Source organism: Sarcophilus harrisii, chromosome 6 (assembly GCF_902635505.1).
Source record: "Sarcophilus harrisii chromosome 6, mSarHar1.11, whole genome shotgun sequence".
In the NCBI taxonomy this organism is placed as follows: Eukaryota; Metazoa; Chordata; class Mammalia; order Dasyuromorphia; family Dasyuridae; genus Sarcophilus; species Sarcophilus harrisii.
The window spans coordinates 1,133,007-1,156,115 of record NC_045431.1 but is presented as its reverse complement, the minus strand read 5'-3'; the positions used below and the strand labels follow the sequence as shown (position 1 = coordinate 1,156,115).

General features: G+C 40.1%; 1 protein-coding gene across 2 annotated transcripts in view; it reads left to right on the top strand.

The window, feature by feature from the left end:
• EVC (EvC ciliary complex subunit 1) overlaps positions 1-23,109 on the top strand; it is a 107,384-nt gene that overhangs the window by 44,385 nt on the left and 39,890 nt on the right. For both annotated transcript variants that reach the window (XM_031943804.1, XM_012552338.3), the window contains exons 10-11: positions 3,648-3,796; positions 8,327-8,425. In XM_031943804.1, the coding sequence (XP_031799664.1) occupies positions 3,648-3,796; positions 8,327-8,425 (248 nt within the window). The remainder of the gene's footprint in view (positions 1-3,647; positions 3,797-8,326; positions 8,426-23,109) is intronic.

The window sequence follows — 23,109 nt, the reverse complement described above, 5'->3', positions numbered from 1 at the left end:
GATAAAACAGAGGCTCAGAGAATACTAATGACTGTCCCAAATCCTCCTTGCTAACAAGCATCAGATTTGGGACTCACGCTTGGGTTTCCTCCCCACTGTGTCCACTGCTCCTTCTAGTACATCTCACTGCCTTCATTCTTATGTGTAACATATTCTCACAATCTATTTTGAGACTGATGATATGTGTTGCTTATGGTTGGGACTCCTGTCAGAGAAGGGATTGCTGTGTGATGTGACCTTAGCTTGGTAACTGCCTAAGTAAATAAGTCTTAATTGCCTCATAAATCACACAGCCAATCTCTATCAAGAATGCCGAAAGAGCGCCATTATTCATAAAAATGCATTTTAGTGGAACCCGGGAGTCTGTGTCCTATTTGATTCATTCCTTTTAAGAGTTGTTGATTCTTGGTTTTTGCTTCCAGGATGCTCTTCTGATTACCCCAACTTCTCCTGGCCCTCACAGTCCATACTGCAGCCTCTGGCCCAGCTCACTGTTCTGACATTCCCCAGAACTCTTCCCTCTTCTGTTTTCCTCCCTTATTTACCTTATTTTCCCCTGTTGAAATCTTTGTCTTTTCCCAGAAGCCCATGTTCTCTTTGCCCCTTCTGTCCACCTCCCACTTCCCAACTTGAAGCATCAGCATCCAATGGTCAACAGAGAGGCTTTTAGGAATTCTCTAACCTGACCCCTTTGTTAATAATAATAATAAGTTATATAGCACTTATTGTAAACACAGTCTAATTCAGTCTTTACAGCAATCCTGGGAAGTAGGTACTATTTTACCCTCTCCCTTCCTCTGCCTGCCTCAGTATCCTAAACTGTAAAATGAGGATAATAATAGCATCCATCTCCCAAGGTCATTGTAAAGATCTAGTGAGATACTTAATGATACTTAATAATTGCTTGTTTCCCCCTTTCCTTCCTTTATGGATAAGGAAAGTAAGGCAAACAAAGGTGAAATGACTTGTCTAGGGAAACAAAGCAACTAAGTCTGAGGCAAAATTTGAACTCAGTTCTTCCTGAGTCCAGGACAAGCAGTCTACTCTCCGTGCTTCCTTGCTACCTTAAATGAAACAATTAATAGTTCAGAAATATTAAGTAACCTGGGTCTCCTGACCTCCAATCCAGTGTTTTTTCCCCCTCTTCTCCTCACTGACTCCTCCCTTATCAGAATTTTATTTTATGTTCTCTATGCACTTATAATTTAATTTTTGTTATAATTACTAGCAAAGGCTCTGTTTTGGGTCATGTTGACATCATTCAAAAGGTATACTAACATGAGGACTTTATTGATCACGTATGTACTTCCTTGTGGGTTTATTCATGCATTTATTCAATCATTCATCCATTCACATATTCACATATCCATTTACTTATCCATTTATTTATTTTACATAGACAACTCTTAACAAATAATTGTTGAATTTATGCCCACAGAGAGTTGTATGCTATTCCTTAACCATTTCCTGTTTATTGAGCTTATTCAAAAAAAAAAATCTTTGACTAAGGAAAAGCACATTATTTCCTTCTCTTTAGAAGCAGCCTGGGGAGTGGGAAGGGCACAGGCAATGGAATCAAAAGACGGTGATTCCCAACCCAGCTCTTATACTACCCATAAGGCCAGGAGCAAATCAGCTGATCATGAGGAGATCCATCTTTGTTCTCATTTGTAAAATGGAGATGATAATATGATCTGCCTCCATGAGCTGGTTTGAAGAAAGCACTTTGCGAATCAGAAGGTGCTTTAGAAACGTGATCTGTTTTTCTCCCATGTTCCTCACAGTATCAAGCAAGGCCTCTGAATGTTGGTGTGTACATGTAGCCTGGGTTCCTTCATCATTCTTAAAAGTCTGTTTTTACATTCATAGAATAAATGCATAGAACATAAAGGAAACCAGTAATAAATAAAATTGCTTTTTACTTTAAAAAATGAGAATATTTGGCCTAAGGACACAGCATCTATACATGTACATACATACACACACACACACACACATATATATATATATATATCATGCATGTAGAATATGTATTTAAAATTATAAATGTTTTTAAGTAAGAAAGAACACATTGACTCTCAGAATGAGAAATATTGATTGGCAGATACTTCCCCACTATAAGCAATAACAGAGCTATTGAGCTCCCAGTTGGGATAAGACTGGGCAGACACAGAAGATCCAAGAAGATATTAAATATAAAACATCAACTCTGCCTTTGTAATCAAGTTAAAAAAGCAGAACCTGTTTAGGAGAAGCCGAATAAAGAAGCAAAAAAAAAAAAAAGTGGGGGGAGAGGCTGGGTGCAAGTGTTGGTCCCTTTGTTCTCTGATGGATCACATCTGGACCACTTGGAGAAGAATGTTAGCAAATGAGGGTGTGTCCAGAACAGGGCAACCAGAATATTCCATAATCTGATAGTTGCATGATAGGAATATGGACTCAAGAAATTCCCAAAGATTAGCTGAGAGAAGATCTAAATCTCAAATCCAAACCAGAGCAGGAAATAATTGCTATCTGCAGGCATTTCATAAGGATTCTGATTTTGGTAAAAAAAAAAATATATGACGCTCATTCTGCTTGCCCAAGAAGACAGACCCAGCAACCATGATAAAACTTGTAAAGAGGCAGATTCAGGTTGCTCATTCAAACTAGACTGGGCTGTCTCAGAAGGTGGTCAATTCCTCACCACTAATGGTCTTTTTCAGAGGAGGCTGGAGGCCCATTTCTTAGGGATTCCTGTTCAGGTAAGTAGTTTTGGATGCAAATAGAAATAGGGCAAGCAATCTTTCCATGAGGTTCCCTATGGGACTCACATTGACTTAGTTTTAAAATGTAATTTTTTTTTCTGTTTTATTGTGTGTTTTTTTTTTTAATTTTGCTAAATATCTCTCAATCCCATCTGAATGGTTTGAGTATGTTTTTGGTCACATGCAGTCCATGGTCAAGAACTTAATGCCTCTGGACCAGATGACCTCTCACTTTCCAACTTTGAAATTCTTCCCTTTGGGATTTTTTCCTTTTTTGCATCCAAATTATAGAGGTTGAAATATGTATTCTAGAAAATCATCTAACACTAGGGCTGGAAGATGCTGTGGCTCATCGAGGGTTACCAGAGTGACAGCAGAGCAAAAACAGATGAGAAAAATAATTCACTGATTACACCAAAAATAATTATAATCTTACTACAGAATCCATTAAGGGAAAAACAGAATTAGCTTAGAAAAGCTGTCACATATTCTCCCCACTGAAAAGCAATTTGTTATAATGCAGATATGAAAAAAAAAGAATTTTGGAAATAGAAAATGAGGTGTTGTATAAACAACATGGAGCTTTACAAAGAACACTGGGCAGAAAATCCGATTCAGATTTTCACCCCGGCTATATCTTCAATAGTTTGGACAGATGACTATACCTCTCTTAGAAAATAGAAGAATATCTTGTACCTGAAAAAACACATCACTGTAAAACATCTAGAAGTCAAAGCTGAATCAGTAATTCAGTAATGGTTTCTTAGCACCTCTAACTTTAGTCAAATTAGCCACTGAGAGATCTTTCTTGTTATCATTGTCTGTGTTGTTGTTTCCTTTCCCTTTTTGAGATCTGGGATTTTTTTTCCAAACCGGTAACATGAGACAATTATCTTTCAGAATTTGTTCAGCGAGGTAAGGACCTAATTAAGACTTCTCTGGCTCGTCGGGAGGCAATGATAGAAAAAATGAGCTTGGCTCACAAACAAGAGAGAGTACATCTCCTTGGAAAAGCACAGAAGATGACTGACCCTGGTGAGGTAATTAAGGTAATGTCCTCCTAGTGACTTCTTGAAAAATCATATTTGTTGTCAATCAAACCACCCAAAACAGGTTTCCAAGCCTGGATCAGCTGGGGCCATGGGCAATCAAGAGTGACACCCCCTGAAAGAACCACCAACATGTCCCTGGACCTCCTCTCATTGTTTATTGACAGGTGAACACTCAACAGAGTAATGGGCAGTTCTTTAGAGTTTCCATGGAATGAAGAATATGCACCACCAACAAAATAAACTTCCCTATGCTCCCAATGGCATAAAATGAGCCTCATAGCATTTAAGATGCCAGCCAGTCTCTTGTCTTTTCCATTAAATATTACATATCTAGATGTTGATGTAAAATAGATATAAATATTAAAGAATTTTTAAATTAAATTAAAATTAAATTAAATTAAAAATTTTTAAAAATTAAAAAAATAAAATAAAAATAAAGAACTTGGAAGTCAAGACTTGTTATGGGCCAGAACTTTGTACTTGAAATAAGGATTCTTACATGCTGGAATTGATAAAGACAGTGGTTATCTAGTTTAGCATGGTGATTCTCTAGTCCAGAACATGTATTTAGTAATTAATATAATTCTAGAAGATTCACACCTATGATAATGTAATCCGAATAGAGCATATAAGCCAGGAGGAACGCAGAGACAGATTCATTCCATCGTCCATGGAGGGCAGAAGCCCTCCGACTCAGAGGACTTCATTCACCTCATCTCACGCCACCGTGGTGGCTGGCCTCCTGCACTTCCTCCATGGAGACCAAGGCCGGTCTGAAAGGACCTCCAGAAAGCTGCCCAGTCCCAGGCAAGGAGCCAATAAAGACTTTTGGACTTTAACACCTAGCTATCCTTGTTGTGATTAATCTGCTGAAAAGAAGGCTGGTCCCAAGACCTCCAGAAAATCACCAAGAACACTATAGTTAAGAACCACTTGCCAGGTTTAGAACCTTAGGCAAGGTTTCTTTTTTATCCCTCAATAAAATGAGAGATTTGAAATACGTAATCTGCAAAGTTCCTTCCAGCTTTGACATTCTATGCTCTGGGGTCTGTTCTATATGACAGTCTGTGCCCTACAATGTCTTCCAGCACTAAAGTTTTTGGTTCTTTGATTCCTTTCAACTCGGACATATTGCTATTCTGTGACCATCCTTGTGCCTGTTGTGTCACTAAGTCAATATATATTGATTAAGTCCTGCGATGTGCCAGGCACTGGGTTAACTGTCAGCTAAACAAAGTCAGGCAAGGGAAAATCCTCTGTCCTCATGTTTGTAATCATTGCCAAATGGAGGTGACAGCATGCAAACAATTGTGTACAAACAAGCTTTTTGCAGAGTGGACTGGAAATCATTAACCGAGGGAAGGAACTAGAATTAAGGGGAATCTGGAAAGGATGGAGGTTAGTTGGGGTTTTAAAGAAGCCAGTGAAACTAGGAGGCAGAAATGAGGAAAAAGAGCAGTACAGATTTGCAGGACAGCTGGAGTAACTCAACATCTTCTGAAAGAAAGAACTTAAAGATGGACAATTCTAGTTTTTATCAATGTTAGAGTCACTGATCTATGGGTAGGACCTTCAAGACCACACAAATTGACACTTCTATCAATAGAGTAACAAGTTAGGGGTTGAGATGCAACTTAATTACCTTAACATCATCACAAGGGGACAGTGATGTATCACTGATACAGAAACTCTGGATGAGGAAAGTCTCTCTCCCAACAAAGACATCAACTTCTTTTCAGTTTACAGTTTTAGTAACTGACTCAACTCAACTGATCTCTAACTTTATTAGGGAGGTAGTTAAAATCTAAGATTTTAGTAAAGAGTCTAATTGATTCCCACCATCCTAATAAGAAGGCATAACTTAAAGAACATTGCATTTGGAACAAGAGACTTGACTACAAATCTCAGGTCTGCCCAAACATTGAAAAGTCCCTTTTCCTATCTGAGCCTTAGTTTATTTTCTAAACAGGGCCAAGGGTCCAGAGGTATCAGATGTACGGTTATGATGCAGCCCAATCTGAAATGGACCCCATGTCTACTTAAGTTGGAGATCACTGATCAGATGACCTCTGAGGCCCCTTCTGTTCCAAAACCTTGCAACCCAGTGAAGGGAAATAGATTTTACCTATGCCCATCTAGGAGTACTCTGCCTTCTGCTCACTCGAGGGAGCTCATCCAGGATAGTGGAGTATCCAGTTAAGATGAGGATTGATTCAATGGAGCAGAGATGTTTACTTCAGAGAACTGAAGAGTCAGGGAACAGAAGAGCTTCTTTAAGTAGGTGAAGGGTTTGTTTAGCCCTTTAGTCTATTTAGCTCCAGGAGTCCAAAGAGGTGATGGAAGAAAACTTCAGGAAAATGCTCCTAACAGTTAAGAGAGACCCAAAAGTAGAACTGAAGGCTTCTCGAGGTGACGAGTTACCCTCACTCCAGATCTTCAAGTAGAGTCTATCTGATCTGTTCTTGTAAAATGAATCTTTTTAATAAAGGGGATTTTTTTCTAGATCCAACTTGGACTAGACAGCTGCCTTGGACTAGACAGCCTTTCTGACTGAAATTCTGTGACTCTGACTTCCATTCCTCCTCACTGACTTCTCCATTCTTTGTTGCAAAAAGATGTCAATACTCTCTGAAATCCCAAGTGTCTTCCTTAATACTTGATCGATATCAGAGTGTGTAATTCAGCCTCTCTCCCCTAATAACCAGGTACTGCTTAGAACGAGATGGAGCCCAGCATGCTGAGACTGCTGCTTCCCTGATAATTGTCAGCATGTCACCAACCTCCCGAGTTATTTTTAAATCCATCCTTCTCTTTCAAGAGCAGAAATAATGCAAGAGAATCATGACTAGTTCCAAGAACACCCATTTAAAGTATGTGTTCCTTGACCCCTCCCCAGCTCACCTCCATTCTCTAACAGCTTCAGTTTTAAAACATGACTCTATTGAAGTCAAATAAGCCATGTGTATTCAATCAGTTTGACTCTCTGGTCCCCTCCTGCTTTTGCAATCTTCCTGTTGGTGGTGCAGTGGCAGTTTTGTGATTTCACTTGGGGAATTTGCTAATGCAGTTACTATCCCTCAGCTGTAAGACTCTCTGTCACAAGGTCTCCAGCAAACCTGGTCTTTATAGGGCAAGAATTCAGAATAGCAAGTGTTTATTGACCTGAAAAAGACAAGTAGAATATGTCACCATGTTTTATTTATTTATCTGTGGTGATGATTTGATGGTCTTCAAAGATTAGGATGTCAAACCTGGAAAGGACTTTCAAAAATAGAGTGTCATTTGGACACAAAGAACAGAGATTATTGGTGCTAGAAGGATAATTCATAAACTGACCTTCACACACACACAGCACATACCATTCAAGCACAAGGGCCTGTTTACATGCAGTATATGGAAAAGGAAAATTGAAAGGTCCCTTCAAAAATAGTCCCTGGAATATCAGCTTTCAGATGATCTTGTTCAAGACTCATTTTATAGATGAAGTAACATTCAGGTGTAAGCAGTGGACAGAGTTTAAATCTGGGGACCCAGAAGCTACATTCCCAGCTCTATTCATTGCACCATGTTGTCCACCCTCCAAAGGGAATGCAGCTATTCTTATGAAGGAATGCCTAGATTTTGGAGTAATATTTGAAATCCAGAAAGGTCAACTGGGGCTTTATAAAAGGAAAGTTTTTTCCATTGGTAAGGGTTCTCCAAAAGTTCAGTAGCCTGCTTCAGGAGATGGGTATATTCCCTCTCCCTAAAGGTCTTCAGGCAAAGACTGATGACCATTGTTTGTGGATGCTGTGAAAGGATTTTATTCTTATATGGATTATATTGAACAACCTCTGTGGTTCATCCCCACTGTGTAATTCTGGGTATATTTAAGTAGGTCAACCTAAAGAATAGAGTCACATTTCATATTATTAAGAAAATCAGCAGAAGTGAACTCTGGAGACAGGCAATAATAATTACTCTAATTTCTATGCTTTTTAAGCTTACAAAACTACTTTTGTTATGACATATCTGTGCAAAAGATATTTCAAGTAGAATTCATTCATTTTTACAGACAAGGAAACTGAGTCAAATGACTTGACCACAGTCATACATGATTAGTCCATGTTGAAACTAGAATACAAACCATCATCTAACTTCACTTTCTCATTGTGCTATGGGATATTCAAAAGTTTTGTCTTGAGCCTTCAGGCACAAAGTCATCAGGTGTATTCCTTTCTCAGCACACCTTGTAAGTATAAATACCACCTGACGGACTTTACGGGTGTGGTTCCCTTGCTTTGTGATTCTGTGTGGTTCCCTTCTTTTGTGATTCTGAAAAGGGTTCTTTCAGTTGTTTTCTGCTCTGAGACAGAAACTCAAGTTCTCAGAGCCAAAGATGAACATGTACAACTTAGAAAAGATTTAGGAAAGTGTTTTGCAGACTTGGAAAGAGAAGCCTGTAAGAAAACCAAACCCAACGGGGCCATATTTGTGAAAACAGCTTCACATGTTCTCACTAACAATCTCTCTTCATATTAATTTCAGGCTTATCACGAAGTCCTGGAAAAGCAGAGATTAACTCGTTATGATCTCGAAGAGGAGGATGACATTAAAACCACTGAAGCTGTCGCTGATCTCTGCCAGGTACTATTCTTTTTTGTGTGTGTGAGTAGCAAAAAATTCTGTGAATTAATATTTGCGTGATGCACTCGTCGTTTCTTCCCACCCTCCCACCCCCAGCAATGGGCGAGAGTGGGAAGTGCCTAGGACTTGGATTCAGGAAGACTAGGTTTGAGTCCCAGCGCTGAAACATTTTCTCTGGGTGACTATGGGCATTGGTGCACCAACGTTGGTAGAATAGCAATGCTTCTTGCCTCAACGTGCTAGGGTTGCAATGGGGAGAGTGTAAAGTTTAATAAAGAAAAGAAAGCCAAAAGAACAAAGGAGCCAGAACTGCAGCCAAGTAATAAAAGGGGATGAGTCTGGATGTACAATAAGTAATGGAGATTGAAGATGCTGCTGATGAGTACCCCAAGTGTGGCCAGAGATGCGAAAATGGCTTCGTGAGTCCCAGGCTTTCATGTTTCATGATGAGCCTCAGCTCTAGTCCTACTAATAGAAACCTTTTTTTCCCTTGGAACACCCAGTGAGGTCAGTAGTGAACCACACAGGTTTCCATGCCTCCGGGCCAAACTCAAGGTTTCTGGAGTGTCTTTTGTCTTCTATCTGGCTCCAGCCAGTCTCCTTAAAACATACCTTCTCAAACTGATGTCATGTTACTTCCCCTTACCTAGTCTATGTTCTTGGAATGTGCTGTTAAATTTTTAACAACCTGAACTCTTAAAAATATATAATAATAGACATTTAATTTAACCCACATTATTTTTCCTCATTTACTTCATTAAGTCTGGAATTCAACCAAGCAGTAAATCAAGTCCTGATTTGTAGCTGATTTTCCACAAACAAGTCTTCACACTGAAAATTTAATTATCAGCTCTTCTAAGCCAGTTTCAGCTGGCTGAAGTACACCCCTGCTGGGTTGTTGACAAACTAGCCTTTGCACAGGTTATTCGTATGCCTAGAATATTCTTTTCCCTTAAAAAATTATCTTGAAATAATGTGTTCCTTTCAATACAGCTCAGATGCAACTTCTTTCCTGATACCTTCAGTAATTAAGGTATCTCTTTTTCTCTTTTTCCCCATCTCCCAAAAACTTTGCCTTTATTTTGTCTACATTTTGTATAAACTTTTCTCAGTATGTATCATTTCTCTCCAGTAGAATGTCAGCTTCCTGAAGTCAAGAACTTTTTTTTTTTTAACTTCTGTATCTATAGCACCCAGGAAGGTTTCTTAAAGAGGAAGGTATTTTATTATTATTATTATTATAGTAACTTTTTATTGACAGAATCCATGCCAGGGTAATTTTTTTACAACATTATCCCTTGCACTCACTTCTGTTCCACTTTTTCCCTCCCTCCCTCCACCCCCTCCCCTAGATTGCAAGCAGTCCTATATATATTGAATATGTCCTAGTATATCCTAGATACAATGTATGTGTGCAGATCCAAACAGTTTTCTTGTTGCACAGGGAGAATTGGATTCAGAAGGTAGAAATAACACGGGAAGAAAAACAAAAATGCAAACAGTTTACATTCATTTCCCAGTGTTTTTTTTTTCTTTGGGTGTAGCTGCTTCTGTCCATCATTGATCAATTGAAACTGAATTAGGTCTCTTTGTCAAAGAAATCCACTTCCATCAGATTACATCTTCATACAGTATCGTTATTGACGTATATAATGATCTCTTGGTTCTGCTCATTTCACTTAGCATCAGTTCATGTAATTCTCTCCAAGCTTCTCTGTATTCATCTTGCTGGTCATTTCTTACAGAACAATAATATACCATAACATTCATATACCACAATTTACCCAACCATTCTCCAATTGATGGACATCCACTCAGTTTCCAGCTGAGGAAGGTATTTTTAAAAATGTTGTTATATTGGACACCAACTGGAGACAAGTCAACATATAAAATTCTGATAATATCTAAAAGTGTTCCTGGAAAAGCAGGTCACAACTAGGGAGGTTCTGAGATGCTGGCAAGCCACTAGCAGGAAAGTGATGCTGGTCGCCCCTAAAGTGTGAGCACAGTAGACACGATGGCCCCTACTAGGAAAAGAATTGCTTGGGAGAAGTCGGGAGCTTGCTACTAAAACAGCGTCTTCTTCTGGTGTCGGCCAGTGCGAGACACTGGGATACAAGCAGATACTGGTTGCAACTGAGCATGTCCATCTCCTTGCTGCTCTGCAGCAGGACAGAGAGAACAAGGTAGATCAAGTATCACTAGTAAAGTGATCGAGAGAATCCCATTTTGATTTACCATCTTAGAGATGGTTAATATACAGTGAATATTAACAAGTAACATCAAATATTACACAATGTTGTATAGTGTCATTATATTATATAATACCATGATAATCACATCACAATATATTAAATAAATCCAAATTAAATTGTATAATATGAACTAATAATAATAATTAAATAATAACACTCATATACCCCTTGCCTTGATTGGAGGTGAAGGATTCTTATTTTGCTAAATAAGGTAAAGGAATGAATTCTCTGTGAGGTTTGGGGGTAAACCACAAGAATATTTCAAAAACTCCATGAAGTAGTGAAATTCTGTGATCTCCTAAAACAGCTCAGGGAATATAACTCCACAAGGGCAAGATCTGGATTTTTTCCGAGTCCTAGCTGGGGAGTTCTATGGCTTCACTGGGGAATTCCTACGTGGTTCAGGTTACAAGCCAAAATCAGGGCGTTTCCCCCATGGTATCTGTAAGTGTTTCTGGCAGGATTGGATCGCAAATGCGATGCTAGATGTTTACTACCAGGAAAGTGGTAGTCGTCACCCAAAAAGTGTGGGCATAATAAAATGATTGCTGATATTAGAATATCTCTAAGAAGAAACTAAATCAAGAAATTGACGGTAAAATAGAAGACACTATAACTACCCAGGTCCCTTTTCCCTAATGACTATTAGAACAAGATCAGTCTCTATGTATTTCAAGTATACCGATTTCACAATAAGGCTAAATCCTAGTTTTGGCTTTAATGAATTGAGTCAACTTGTCTCCTCAAATCAGATGATGTGTTTTCTTGGACCTGTTACATCATTTTAGTGGGAGTTTTTGAGGACCTTTTTGCATTCTGCATGTGTATGAGAGAACAATATCTCGTTAGTGGAAATAGTGTTAGATTTGGAGCTGGAAAAACTGGATTCCAGTCCCACCTGTGCTTCTTATGATCTGGATAGCCACTGGCAGGCCCATTGCTCTTCACTAAGCCCTAGTTTCCTCATCTATAAAAATTGAGGTAGCTGAGCCTTCCAGAAGCACCATTCTAGCACAATACCTATGTCTGCTCATTTTGATGTTGTTGAGTCATTTCAGTCAAGTCCAGCTCTCTGTGACCCCATTTGGGATTTTCTTAGCAAAGATAGTATAGTAGTTCACAATTTTCTTCTCCATTTCATTTCACAAATGAGAAAACTGAGGCAAAATGGAGTCAAGTACCTTGCTAAGGTCACACAGCTAGTAAGTATCTGAGAGTGGTATTGAACTCAGATCCTCCTGATTCCAGAGCTAGGGCTCCACCCACTACACTACCCATCTTCTCAGGGTTGTGAGGCAGACTCAGGCACCTGCCAAAAGGCAAACAATGAGTAAGCCAGAGCTGAGGCATAAATATGGGATCTTCTGGTCCCTCGTTCAGACACAAAGCTGCTTCATCTATGAAACAGATTATTGAAAGGGGGGGGAGCATACTAAAAAATCCATTTTGTAGAAATGTGTCCCTTCCCCAGTCCAAGCCCTGAAGCTCACATTCTTAAAAACAAAGCTGCATCATGGGATACCTTCAATTCCCATAAGTCCAGTATGCCAGGTGACTCCCTGTGCAGGGAGTCATCCCTATTAGGATGGAGAAATGGAATAAAGAAATAAAATGACCTATTTACAGCCACACAGCTAAGCAGTACCGAGTTAGCCTGAAACTCGGGCCTCTGGACCATAAATGTTGTGATCTTACTACCATATCAAGCTTTCTCTCAGAACTCTTGAGCACATCACTCAAGAGTGGCAATAATGAGACAATCTGCCACGACTTTGGGGATGCAGCCAAAGCAGGTGTTGGGGGAAGTTTTATAGCTGTAGATGCTAGCATGAATAAAATACAGGAAGATTCAGGAAAAAGGAAAGAGGGAAACCAAGTTACTAGAATCAGAATGTATGACCAATGAAGAGGACATTAGAGCAAGCATTAGGAGCTTTTTGGCTCAATTGATGCCGACTGATCTGATGATCTAAGTGCAATGGATGGATATTTACAAACAACAATGATGTGATTCCAGGCAATTTGGACAGACTGGAAGAAAAGTGCATTCTATATCCAGACAACTATGGAGATTGAATGTGGATCAAAGCACATGATTTTCACCTTTTTGTTTGGTTGTTTTTTCCATCCTCATGTTTTTTTTTCCCTTTTAGTCTGATTTTTGTTGCAAATATGAAAATATATTTAAGTGGATTACACATTTGAAAAAATTCTTCAGCCCATAACAGAAGGCACCTACATGGTACAGTGAAGAGAACTTGACCTGAACACCCAAGTTCAAATCTTGCCTCAGAAACTTGCTTGCACATGTTCCTCTTGAATTCAAGTCAATCAGTATTTACAGCTTAGACATGGAAAATGATCATTGAGCTGAAACTGGAACCAGGGACAAGGAACCTACTTGGCTTGCCTTTAGAAACTTGGTTCAAAATGATAGCAAGAAAATGTATGGTGACACAAGCATGCGACTTAGTGACCACAGGATGGTTATAAAGCAGCCCTCACATGAGGCCCCCAGCAGCTTTCAGTAAAACAATTTAAATTGGTTACAGTAAAGGTTCTTCATCCTCAGAAGCTTAACCACTAGCAAAGGGTTATTTAACCCACAGCAGCTCATGAAAACCATTTATTAGGACTTGGACAGAAGCTTTCCTCTGCCTCAATAGAAGAAGCCCCCAGGTCAGCAAAATCATTAAACTTTTGGCAAACCAAAATATTAAACATTCATGAATTGCTTCAATATCCAGTCGCACCAGGGGAAGGTTGCTCAAAGGATAAATCCTTCGTGAAGGATTGATTACAAACTATTACAAACTACGGGCAAGAGCTACCTTTGAGAGTGCCTAATGTCCTGAAGAGTGCAGTGGGATTTCTGTAAGAGGGTAAAACATGTTCCTGAATGACTCTAATAGACAGAGGAGATGTCAGAAAGCCCAGCTAGACAAGTAAAGGATAGGGAGAGCTTACTTGTTCCTAAGATTTCCAGAGTCTTGGATTGTTACTTATTCCATTGTATCCATCAAGAAATATCAGAGATTTACTCAAGAGGGCAGTCCTGTGACATTTTCTAATATTTGTTCGAAATGTTCCCACTGCTGTAGGTACCTGGGCCTGAATTTACAGGTCAGTACTGAGAAATCCTAATGATACTCAGCTCATTTTCCATATAAGTTCAGCAAAATGGAAACAGAGCAGAGAAGCATCGTGGATTCTGAAAAGGTCATTCCATGATTAAAAAGCTTGTTCTGCAAGGGAAGTGTTGAGATTTCCTTAAAGGTCAGCAGAAGCTCCCCAGAATTCAAAGAAATTGGTTTGCACTTCGGGGGCCTGAGATGCCAGGATTGATCTGTGATCTCCTACTGATGGGAAAGTGTTTCAGGGACACCTGACTTGGGCATTTCATTAGATCATTAATAATGTCAGGGGCTGTCTTGATAATGCTTTACGACTGGAAATGTGTACTTGGTACTCTAAGATGGCAAAAGGTCAGTCCTCATTACCAATATTTTCTGAGGAATCTAGAAACTTGAGCTTTCTTTTCCCAAATCTATTCCCTTATTTCTACTGATGGAGCCATCATCCTCCCAATCGCCACAGTTGCCTCAAAACCCTTGAGCCATGTCTGTCTTTCCTCCCTCACCGTCCTAAGTTAAAGGAATCACCCAAACTTGATTGATTTTCCTTTTAAATCTTTCTGACCATTGACTGCGGCTCAAATTGTGCCAGAGGAATTAAAGCTAGAGAGATCTTTGAGATCTATGAGTCCATTTTATAGTAGAGAAAATGAGTCCAGAAAATTGTAAGTTATTTACCCAGGGGCAGGATAATAATAAGGAGAAGAACCGAGATTTAGACTCTTGTTCTTGTGATTTCCAATTAATTGTGCCTTTAAATCCATCCTAGTGACTTCCTAAGTCATCGTATGGCTAACGAAAATTTCAAACTTTAGTTGCGATTGGCTCCTTCTTTCCTATGTCCTCAGTAGCTGGCCATTTACTGAGTGATTCTACATGTGTAATATATTCAAGCTAACTTATTTATGCTAAAATTAATCTAGTCCTTCCCCCCCCTTTTTTTTCATAACAGGTCATCCATACCTTCATTCAACTGGTCTTGGTTCTAAAACTTTACATTAGAGAGGGAACTGAACTTGTCATTCCAGTGATATTGGGAACTCCCAGGTGATGAAACTACATCCACCAGTGTAGGCTGGCATCCTCTTGGCATGTATGGTTTGGGCCAGTTTCTAAGAGCACAAAGTGCTAACGAGATTATCTATATCTTTCAGCGGCAGGGATTAAACCTAGATATCCTGGCTTTAGAGCCAACTCTCTCAGTTCTATTTTGATTGTGAATATTATCACTGTAGAAACTCCATGAATGCATGGAGCGAACTCCATTTTTATACACCAATGCCCCAAGCTGAGCCCCACATAGAATCTTCAGCAATCAGTTCTGGATTAGTTGGTGAATCTCAGCTAGTGAGGGATGGAACTGGACTTCAGAAGACTCGAGTTCAAATCCTGATTCAAACACTCACTCCTGGGCAAGTCACTTAAGTTTTATCAAACACTCACTCCTGGGCAAGTCACTTAAGCTTTATCTGGCTTGGTTTTCTCATCTTATAATGAAGATAATAATAGCCTCCAAGGACAGTTGTATGGATAAAAGAAGATACTTCTCTCCCAATCATTCTGAGCATCTTAATTGGTAGGTCAGTTTTGCTAAGGGAGTCATATTTTTCCTTCCCCTTTCTGAGGACATTCTTCAGCTAGTTGGATTTGCTGCATAGTGGATACATTTAAAATCACAGCATCTGGGAGTTGGAGATGAGCTCCAATATGATGTAGTCCAAACCTTCCTAGAAGTTTGAGAGAGTTCTCCATGGATATCCCTGCCAGAGAAATGACTCTGTCTGAATACAGGGGATTTGCTCCATCTATGATCTTCTAGGGAAAGTTTAATGGAGAGTATACTAGATTTTGATTTTTAAGTTTGAACCTGTGACTCTTATTAGCTGTAGGGAAGTGGGCAAGTCACTTCTCATCCTGGGGATATACTACCAAATCTTTTCCCCCTCTGCCCCTCCTAATAATCTCTTGTCTATTAAAGATCTCCAGCTCCTTAAAGTAATTCTCAAAGGTCTGGCTTCCATCCCCTCATCATCTCAAGCTGATTTTCTGTGGATGTTCTTCAGGGTGTCAATGTCCTTCTAAAATATGGTGCCCAGAACTGTGCTCAGCATTTCAGAGATGATCTATTGAAGCAGGGTACACTGTGACTCTTCCTTATTTCATTTTAGACACTGTGTTTCTATTAATAGATGCTTTGAATCGTATGGCAAAAGTCCATTCCCCGTCTTCATCTCCCTAGAGCTACCCTGGCCATTTCAAAGATGCTGAGGCAGTCGAGTAGGAAATAAAACAAATTAATTTTAGCCCTATTCAAGGCAGAAAATCAATATTTATTCTGTGAAAAAAATGTCAAAATTAAAAAGGGAAAGAAATGCCTTTTCTTGCTTATCAGAGGAAAGCAAAAAGAATGAACCCATTGGACAATTTCACATTGGAAGTCAAAGTCCTTGACCGTTTTTTATTAGAAATAACAGCACCAAATCTATTTTATAGACTTAAAAATTAACTGTCATGATAATTTGTGGCTTTCATTTTTGTTGCTTTATAAGCCTGAATAAGAGACAAGGCAACTCTTCAATTACATTTGTTCAAGTAATCCAAAGTAGCTCTGTAGAAAAGAAGTCTCAAAGGAGCAGAGAATCGATATCAACCTGATTCCTGACAGAAAATCAGCATTTCCAGAGGCTGGATGAAACATCGCCAAAACACCCGCCCTCTAGATGGGCAGCGTCATCTCCCTGGCAGCCAGGGGAGCTGTGCCAACTAAACCAAATCACAGAGCCCCCTTGCTCAGGGGGAAGGTACAAATGACAGTGGCTACCAGAGACACCCAACTTTCCTTTATGTTTTGTCATCTTTTTCCTTTGGCAAGAATGTTGGAGGAAGCGTGATAAGTTAGAAGCATTTCAACCCAGATGACCCAGAATCAGTGAACCAGTAAGGACTTCAGAGACCATGGAGTCCACACCATACTTGAATAAGAATCTAATCCTTCCCTGAAGGCCCCTAGTGAGGAGCAATTCATTATCCCCAAGATTCTTCATTTCACTTTTAGGTAGTTCAAATATTTAGGATGGTTTTCATTATATCAAGCCTAATTTTGGTTCTTTTTAACTGCTATTCCAAAGCTTCTAGGTCTGACCTCTGGGCCAAGGACGACAGGCCAAATTCAACCCTTCAAATACTTGAAAATAGAGTTCGTGTCCTAGCCAAGTCTTCTTGCAAAGCTAATCATCTCCAGCTCTTCCAACTGATCCTTACATGGATTTATCTTAAAGCATTCATAATCCTTTCTCAGTCTATCCTGGGCATGCTCCATGTTTCCACTTCCTAGAATATGATCCCCAGAACTAAAAATGATGCCCCAGATGTGAGTTGATCTAAGCAGAGTAAAGGGACTATGACCTGTCTAATCTTAAACATTGACTCTTAATGCAAATATCTCATAGGCTTTTTTTTTTTTTTTTTTGCTATCAGAGTTATTGTTGACTTCTGTTCTATCAACTTGGAGCCAGTTATTCCTGTTCCTTTAGAGTCATCCTGGATAACAAAGAATTTAAAAAAAAAACCAGATTTGCTAAGAACTATTTAGTTTACCCTCAATAAATGGACCTCTGGCTATCGGACCCTCTGGCCATGGCAACTCACCAGACAAAGAGAAACATAAAATCAGGGCTTGTGTCTGTGGTACCTCCTTTATCTTCTATACTAATGGGGATATTATAGGAAAGAAAAGAGAAATAAAAAAATCCACTAGATGTGACTGATTTAGTTCAAGCACTGAAAAAAAAATCCTGTTATTCAGCGAAATGATGGATAGTAAAATCCTGCTGTGAGGCAATGAGTTAAACCCAGAGGTGAATAAGAAGGGAATGAGCCAGATTACCTTCAAGCAATCGTGAAGCTCCTTTAATGATCCTAAGCTTCCCATGAAAACAAAGGCTCATGTTACTAGCACCAGCATTGTCAGATGCTATTAAAACAAGAAAATGCTAACTGATGGACTGTAATACCTAACTGATGTGGAACCCTAAGGACCAGCAGTGAAAGACATCATCAAAGAATCAAGGGATAGGAAAATAAAACTGATAAAGAAGATGATGATGATGATAACAGTAATAAAGATGGGCTGCTCCCATGGTAAAAATAGGTATCCAGAGTGCTCTTTTCACTGTCAAGAAGCAGCAAAGGATGTCTCCAGTATACTGGGTAGATCCCTATTGGGTACATATTTGGGTAGAGTCAACTCATGGGAAGATGTGGATAGACGGTCATATGCATCCTTAGAGAGCTTTCAGATGAATGAGATCAGAAATCTAGGAGGAGAGAGTAATTTGCTAGGATCAATAAAATTATGTTATGCATTATGCTGAACTAATGAGCTAAATAGTACAAAAGGAATTGCTTGGACTTGTAGGGGGAGGGGATGGCTCCTTCGCCTTTTTTCCCAAACAATGTTTAAAAACTTACTTCCATTCCAATCTTTTTAAATCCACCAAATTTAATGTACCCCAGTTTGTCACAGAATGGCAGCATCTCAGTTACCAATGGAAATGAGCACAGGAGTGTGAGGAGACTTGAAGGAAATGGTTCTTGAGCTAGGAAGTTGGAAAGTTGGCAATGGTCAGAAATCAGCAGCTGTCACACAGCCTTTGAAATATGCTTTGATATTTAAAAAAAACTTGTTTTGTGGTATTGGAACCTCTTTTTCTAGAAAGACAGCACCATATTCCTGGTCTACAGATTGATTTTAGGAGGTACATGAACTTGAATTAAAAAAAAACACGTATTACTTTGAGCATAATTGGTTTCTTTTGTAATTTGATGTATTCTTTTTTATGTAACTAAAACATTAATCACATTAATCCACAGGCAAGTTATTTTTTGTCCACAGGACAAGTGACACCAGGCAATTCCCATAGCCTTTTTTTATTTGTTTACTTTCATTTTTGTTTTTTGGCTCCTGTTTTCTCATCTGCAAAATGGAGTTAACAAAAGCACTCATCTCCCAAGATTGCTCTAAGGATAAAATGAGGTAATTGAAAAGTACTCAGCACCGTACTTAATGCATACCAAGTAGGAGATAAATGTTAACTACTCTTTTTTACTATTGTTGTTATTGAAGGCTCTTATCTTAGTACACGGTTTCCTGGGTTGCCATGCCCAAACCAATCAGTCAATCACTCAGTCAGGACCTCTCAGCCAGCCTTCTGGTGAGGAACTTCTTCACTCTTAATTAACTTGGTCTTCAGAAAATCATCACATCAGCTTAGGTCTGAATCTCTCCCAGCTTGGTAGAACCTGCCAGAAATTTTGTCAGCTCCCCCGGCCTTTGAGTGTTGTGCTACTGGGAGCCACCTGATCCAGCCCAGACCTGCAAAACGGATCTCCTCTTGTAAGAGGATGATACAAGGAGACCGAGAGTCAGTTGCTGTTCTCTGACCTCTCTGACTGAGAGACCATTGCATTGTCTCACCTCCCTCCTCTTCCTGCTGCCTCCAATTTATCTCCTCCCCAGTCCACAACACCTGTGTCAGCAAAGGCTGCCCTGCAGCTCCTTCGGATGCTGTGATCCACAGCTGTGGAGGCTCTCGGAGAATTGCCCTGTCCCTTAACATTTGAGGACTCACAGTTCGCTCTTGGTCATAGTGACACATGAAGAGAGGTGGGGAAGTCACAGCATAATGTGGGTAAAACGTGGTCTGAGGCTCTGACTGTGGAAAAGAGCAGAGACTATGGCATGGGATGCTGAACTGTGCAAAGGCATATGTGTCTGTAGGGGACAAGAGTTGAGGAGATCTGAAAAAAAGATGAGCAGCGGAAGGAGCAAAGGTTACCATCCATCCTGCTGTTCCAGCCCAGGCCTTCAGACTCCATATCCAGCACCTTTCCTGTTGCTCAATACTGTTGTCCATTTGCATAATTAATGATGATGGGGAGGATAATTGGGACTAGCATACATTATCTCATTTGATCCTGCCCACAGCCCCATGAGAGGTAATGCATGTCTAATTATCCACATCATACAGATGAAGTCTAGATTTACCTCAGAATCTTTGTTTAAAAATCCACTTCATTGCTGAAGGGTATGAATTTTTTTTACAATTATCTGTCAGCCCGCATATAGACTAATTTAAGAACACATCAAATGGAGAACTTACTCTATTTTAACAAAAGAACTTTTCAAAGAAACTAAAAAAAGATAATATCTCTGGAAACATGTTGCTCTTTTGTGAGTCTTTTAATGAACAATTACCTTTGAATAGAAGTTTTGTTTTAGTTTATAAGAAAAATATGTAATTGCATTCCCCAATGTGTCTCTACTGATGGTGAGCTAGTCCTCCAGTCTGCTTGCCTGATTTCCTTCCTTAGTGCTTCATTTTGGGGGGGAGTGGGCTATAGGGTAGATTGGGTCTTCCTATCTCACTCAAAATAAAAGTAGAGCACCTAATAATGGGGCCAACCTGATCCTGGGATCTTCGACCTATTTCACTTCCAACCTGCCTGGCTTGCTTCTCCTAAGGCACTGCTCGCAGAGACTCATCACGTTAGTACTAGACAGTGTAGACAACTGAGCGTCTTAGCACACTCAAATTCAGAAATTCTAAACTCTAGTGGTCCATGAGCTGCAGCCTAAGTAGCAAGGATTGTGCTATACGTGTCCATGCATGGAAGCGTATCTGGGGTGGATTCAGAGGCATTTATTAAGCACCTTCTAAGTAGTAGGTGAGGGCAGTAGGTGAGGCTAGTACAGGGCCAGGCCAGCACTGGGAGAGGCACTGGAAGAGATCTGAAGTTCAGAGAAGCTAAGGTGACCAGTCTTTTGGAATTCCTGGTCTAGTAGGAAGACATGTCATAAACATTGCTAACACACAGTATCATAAGTTCATAAGAGACATGTGAGTTCTTAAGTAGGTTGTGAAAACCTTTCAAAAGAAGCTTGGAAGAGTTCTGACCCCTTGGAGAGAACAATGGACCACAGACTCCTGGCCCTTCTTGGGATGAGGACAAGGTAAGATGTGACTTTTGAGAACAAAGAAGAAAAAAAGAAACAAAAAATGAGAAAAGGAAATGTGTATGTGATCTGCATCATGCATTTCCAATGTTGTTCTTTCCTTCTCAGATCTCTCCTTGTAAGGATGTGTGTGTGTGTGTGTGTGTGTTGTGTGTGTGTGTGTGTGTATGTGTGTGTGAGAAATGTACTAATTTATCAGGAAATATTAATAAATTATGATAGTTTAGTATGACTAATTTAGAACAGTATAAATGTAAATGATTTCTGATTATTTAGTATGAAAGGGTTCTGATAGTTCAATTGTAGAGGAGTTTGTGATAATTTACTACACCGGCTTTCCCAGATAGCTTTTGGTGATTAAGGAGGATCTTTAGTTTACCAGTCAAATGGGCTCTTACTTGAGAGCTTACTTATTTGGGCATTTACTTGGGGGACTGCTTGATTTTGGTTTGGTTGTTGCTCTTCATTCTCAAAGAGCACCAAAATGACATCACTATGTCCAAGTCCAGTCAGTGAGCACATCTGTGGCTGATCAGATCAGCGTGAACTTGGAACGCTCTGCCCCAGGACAGACACAGACACATCTATGATCATCTGGGGTGGATTCAGTCTCTGCACATCTGTTGTTTCTGCTGAGCTAATTCAATTCTGCTCTGCTCATAGAGCACAGCAGCATTTCTGATGAGACAAAGTCAATGCCGGGTGGTCCTATCCCTGTGTCTCCCATGTCATATGATCAATTCTAAAGTTCTTAAGGAAGACCTTGAGGGTGTCCTTGTATCCCTTTTTCTGACCACCTTGTAAGCACTTGCTCTGAGTGAGTTCTCCATAAAATAGCCTTTTTGCCAGCATACATTTGGTGTTTGAACAGTGTGGCCAGCCCAGTGGAGTTGATCTCCCTGCGTAGAATTGGAAGATTTGACATTTTGGTTCAACAAAGGACCTCGGTGTCTGCATCTTATCCTCCAGGTGATCTTTAGACCTTCCTAAGGAAATGCAAATTGAAGCAAGTCAGTTTCCCGGAATGACACTACTTGACTGTTCAGGTTTTCCAGGCATCCAACAATGGGGTCAGCACAATGGTTCAGAAGACCTTCAGTTTGGTAGTCAGTCTAATATCTCTCCACTCCCATGCTTTTCTTCAGAGCTTCCCAAACACTGAGTGAGCTCTGGCAGTATGTTTGTCAACCTCATTATCAATGTGGACATCCCTGGAAAGTGTACTGTCAAGGGAAGTGAATTTATGCATAGTGTCTAAAAGTTCTTCATTTGCTGTAATCCATGGTTCCACACATGAATGGTGTGAGGCTGGCAGCTGGAGTTCCCACAATTGCTCCATGTTCATCAGTAGGTCAGAATTAGAAGCAGAGGATGGATGCCTGCTTTGGGGCACCTCTGCTTCAGAGGCTGCCCTGAGCACACCTTCATCTGCAAACGAAACTTTACATGCCAGCCCTCCCCCTGGTCTGGTTTGGCTCGTAGCCTTTTTAAGTTAAAGAATTTACTATTAATTACCATCAGCAGATGATTCCATGTTTGTCCTCCTTGAAGGCTTTTGACAACATGGCTGAAAACACCCTACTAAAAAGCACAAGAGCGAGTGCACAGCCTTGTCCCACTCCATCAGTGACCAGGAAAGCTCAGGAGCACCATCTATTGTCCAGAACCCGGGCAAGCGTGCCATCATGGGATTGATGTGCCATCCTGGTGAACTTCTCTGGGTAACCCAATTAGAGCTTGCTTAGACGCCGCAGGCCCCCAGGCAATCTGCTGCACTTGGAGTCACAGAGGAGTTCACATTGAGGTTGGCCATCACTGGGTTTCTTTCGACTTGCTGCTCATTCCACCAGTTCACGAAGTCTCTGATTCTAGGCACTGGGACCCAGAGAAGACATCAGATAATTTGAAGGTTACCTTGTTGGTCTCTAAAAAGAGTGGTGGTGGAGCATCTGAACAGATTAAATGGCAGAATTAAGAGTTAGTCTATTAGCTGGAGTTCATTTATTAGAGCTGGAATTTGATTTATTTCAGTAAACAGTGTCTGCCATGAACAAGGCCCTGGGCATGCTGTTGGCAATACAGACACAAAATGACGATGGCCATCAAGCAAGTGATGTTCCACTGGGTGAGCAGCAAAGGGAGCAGCAACGTGCACAAGTAAATACAAAGCAAAAACAGGGGAGTCATTTTTCAGTGATGTCTAAAGGTTCCTGGTACTATTTGGGGTTTTCCTGGCGGAGATACTGGACTAGTTTGCCATTTCCTTTTCCAGGTCATTTT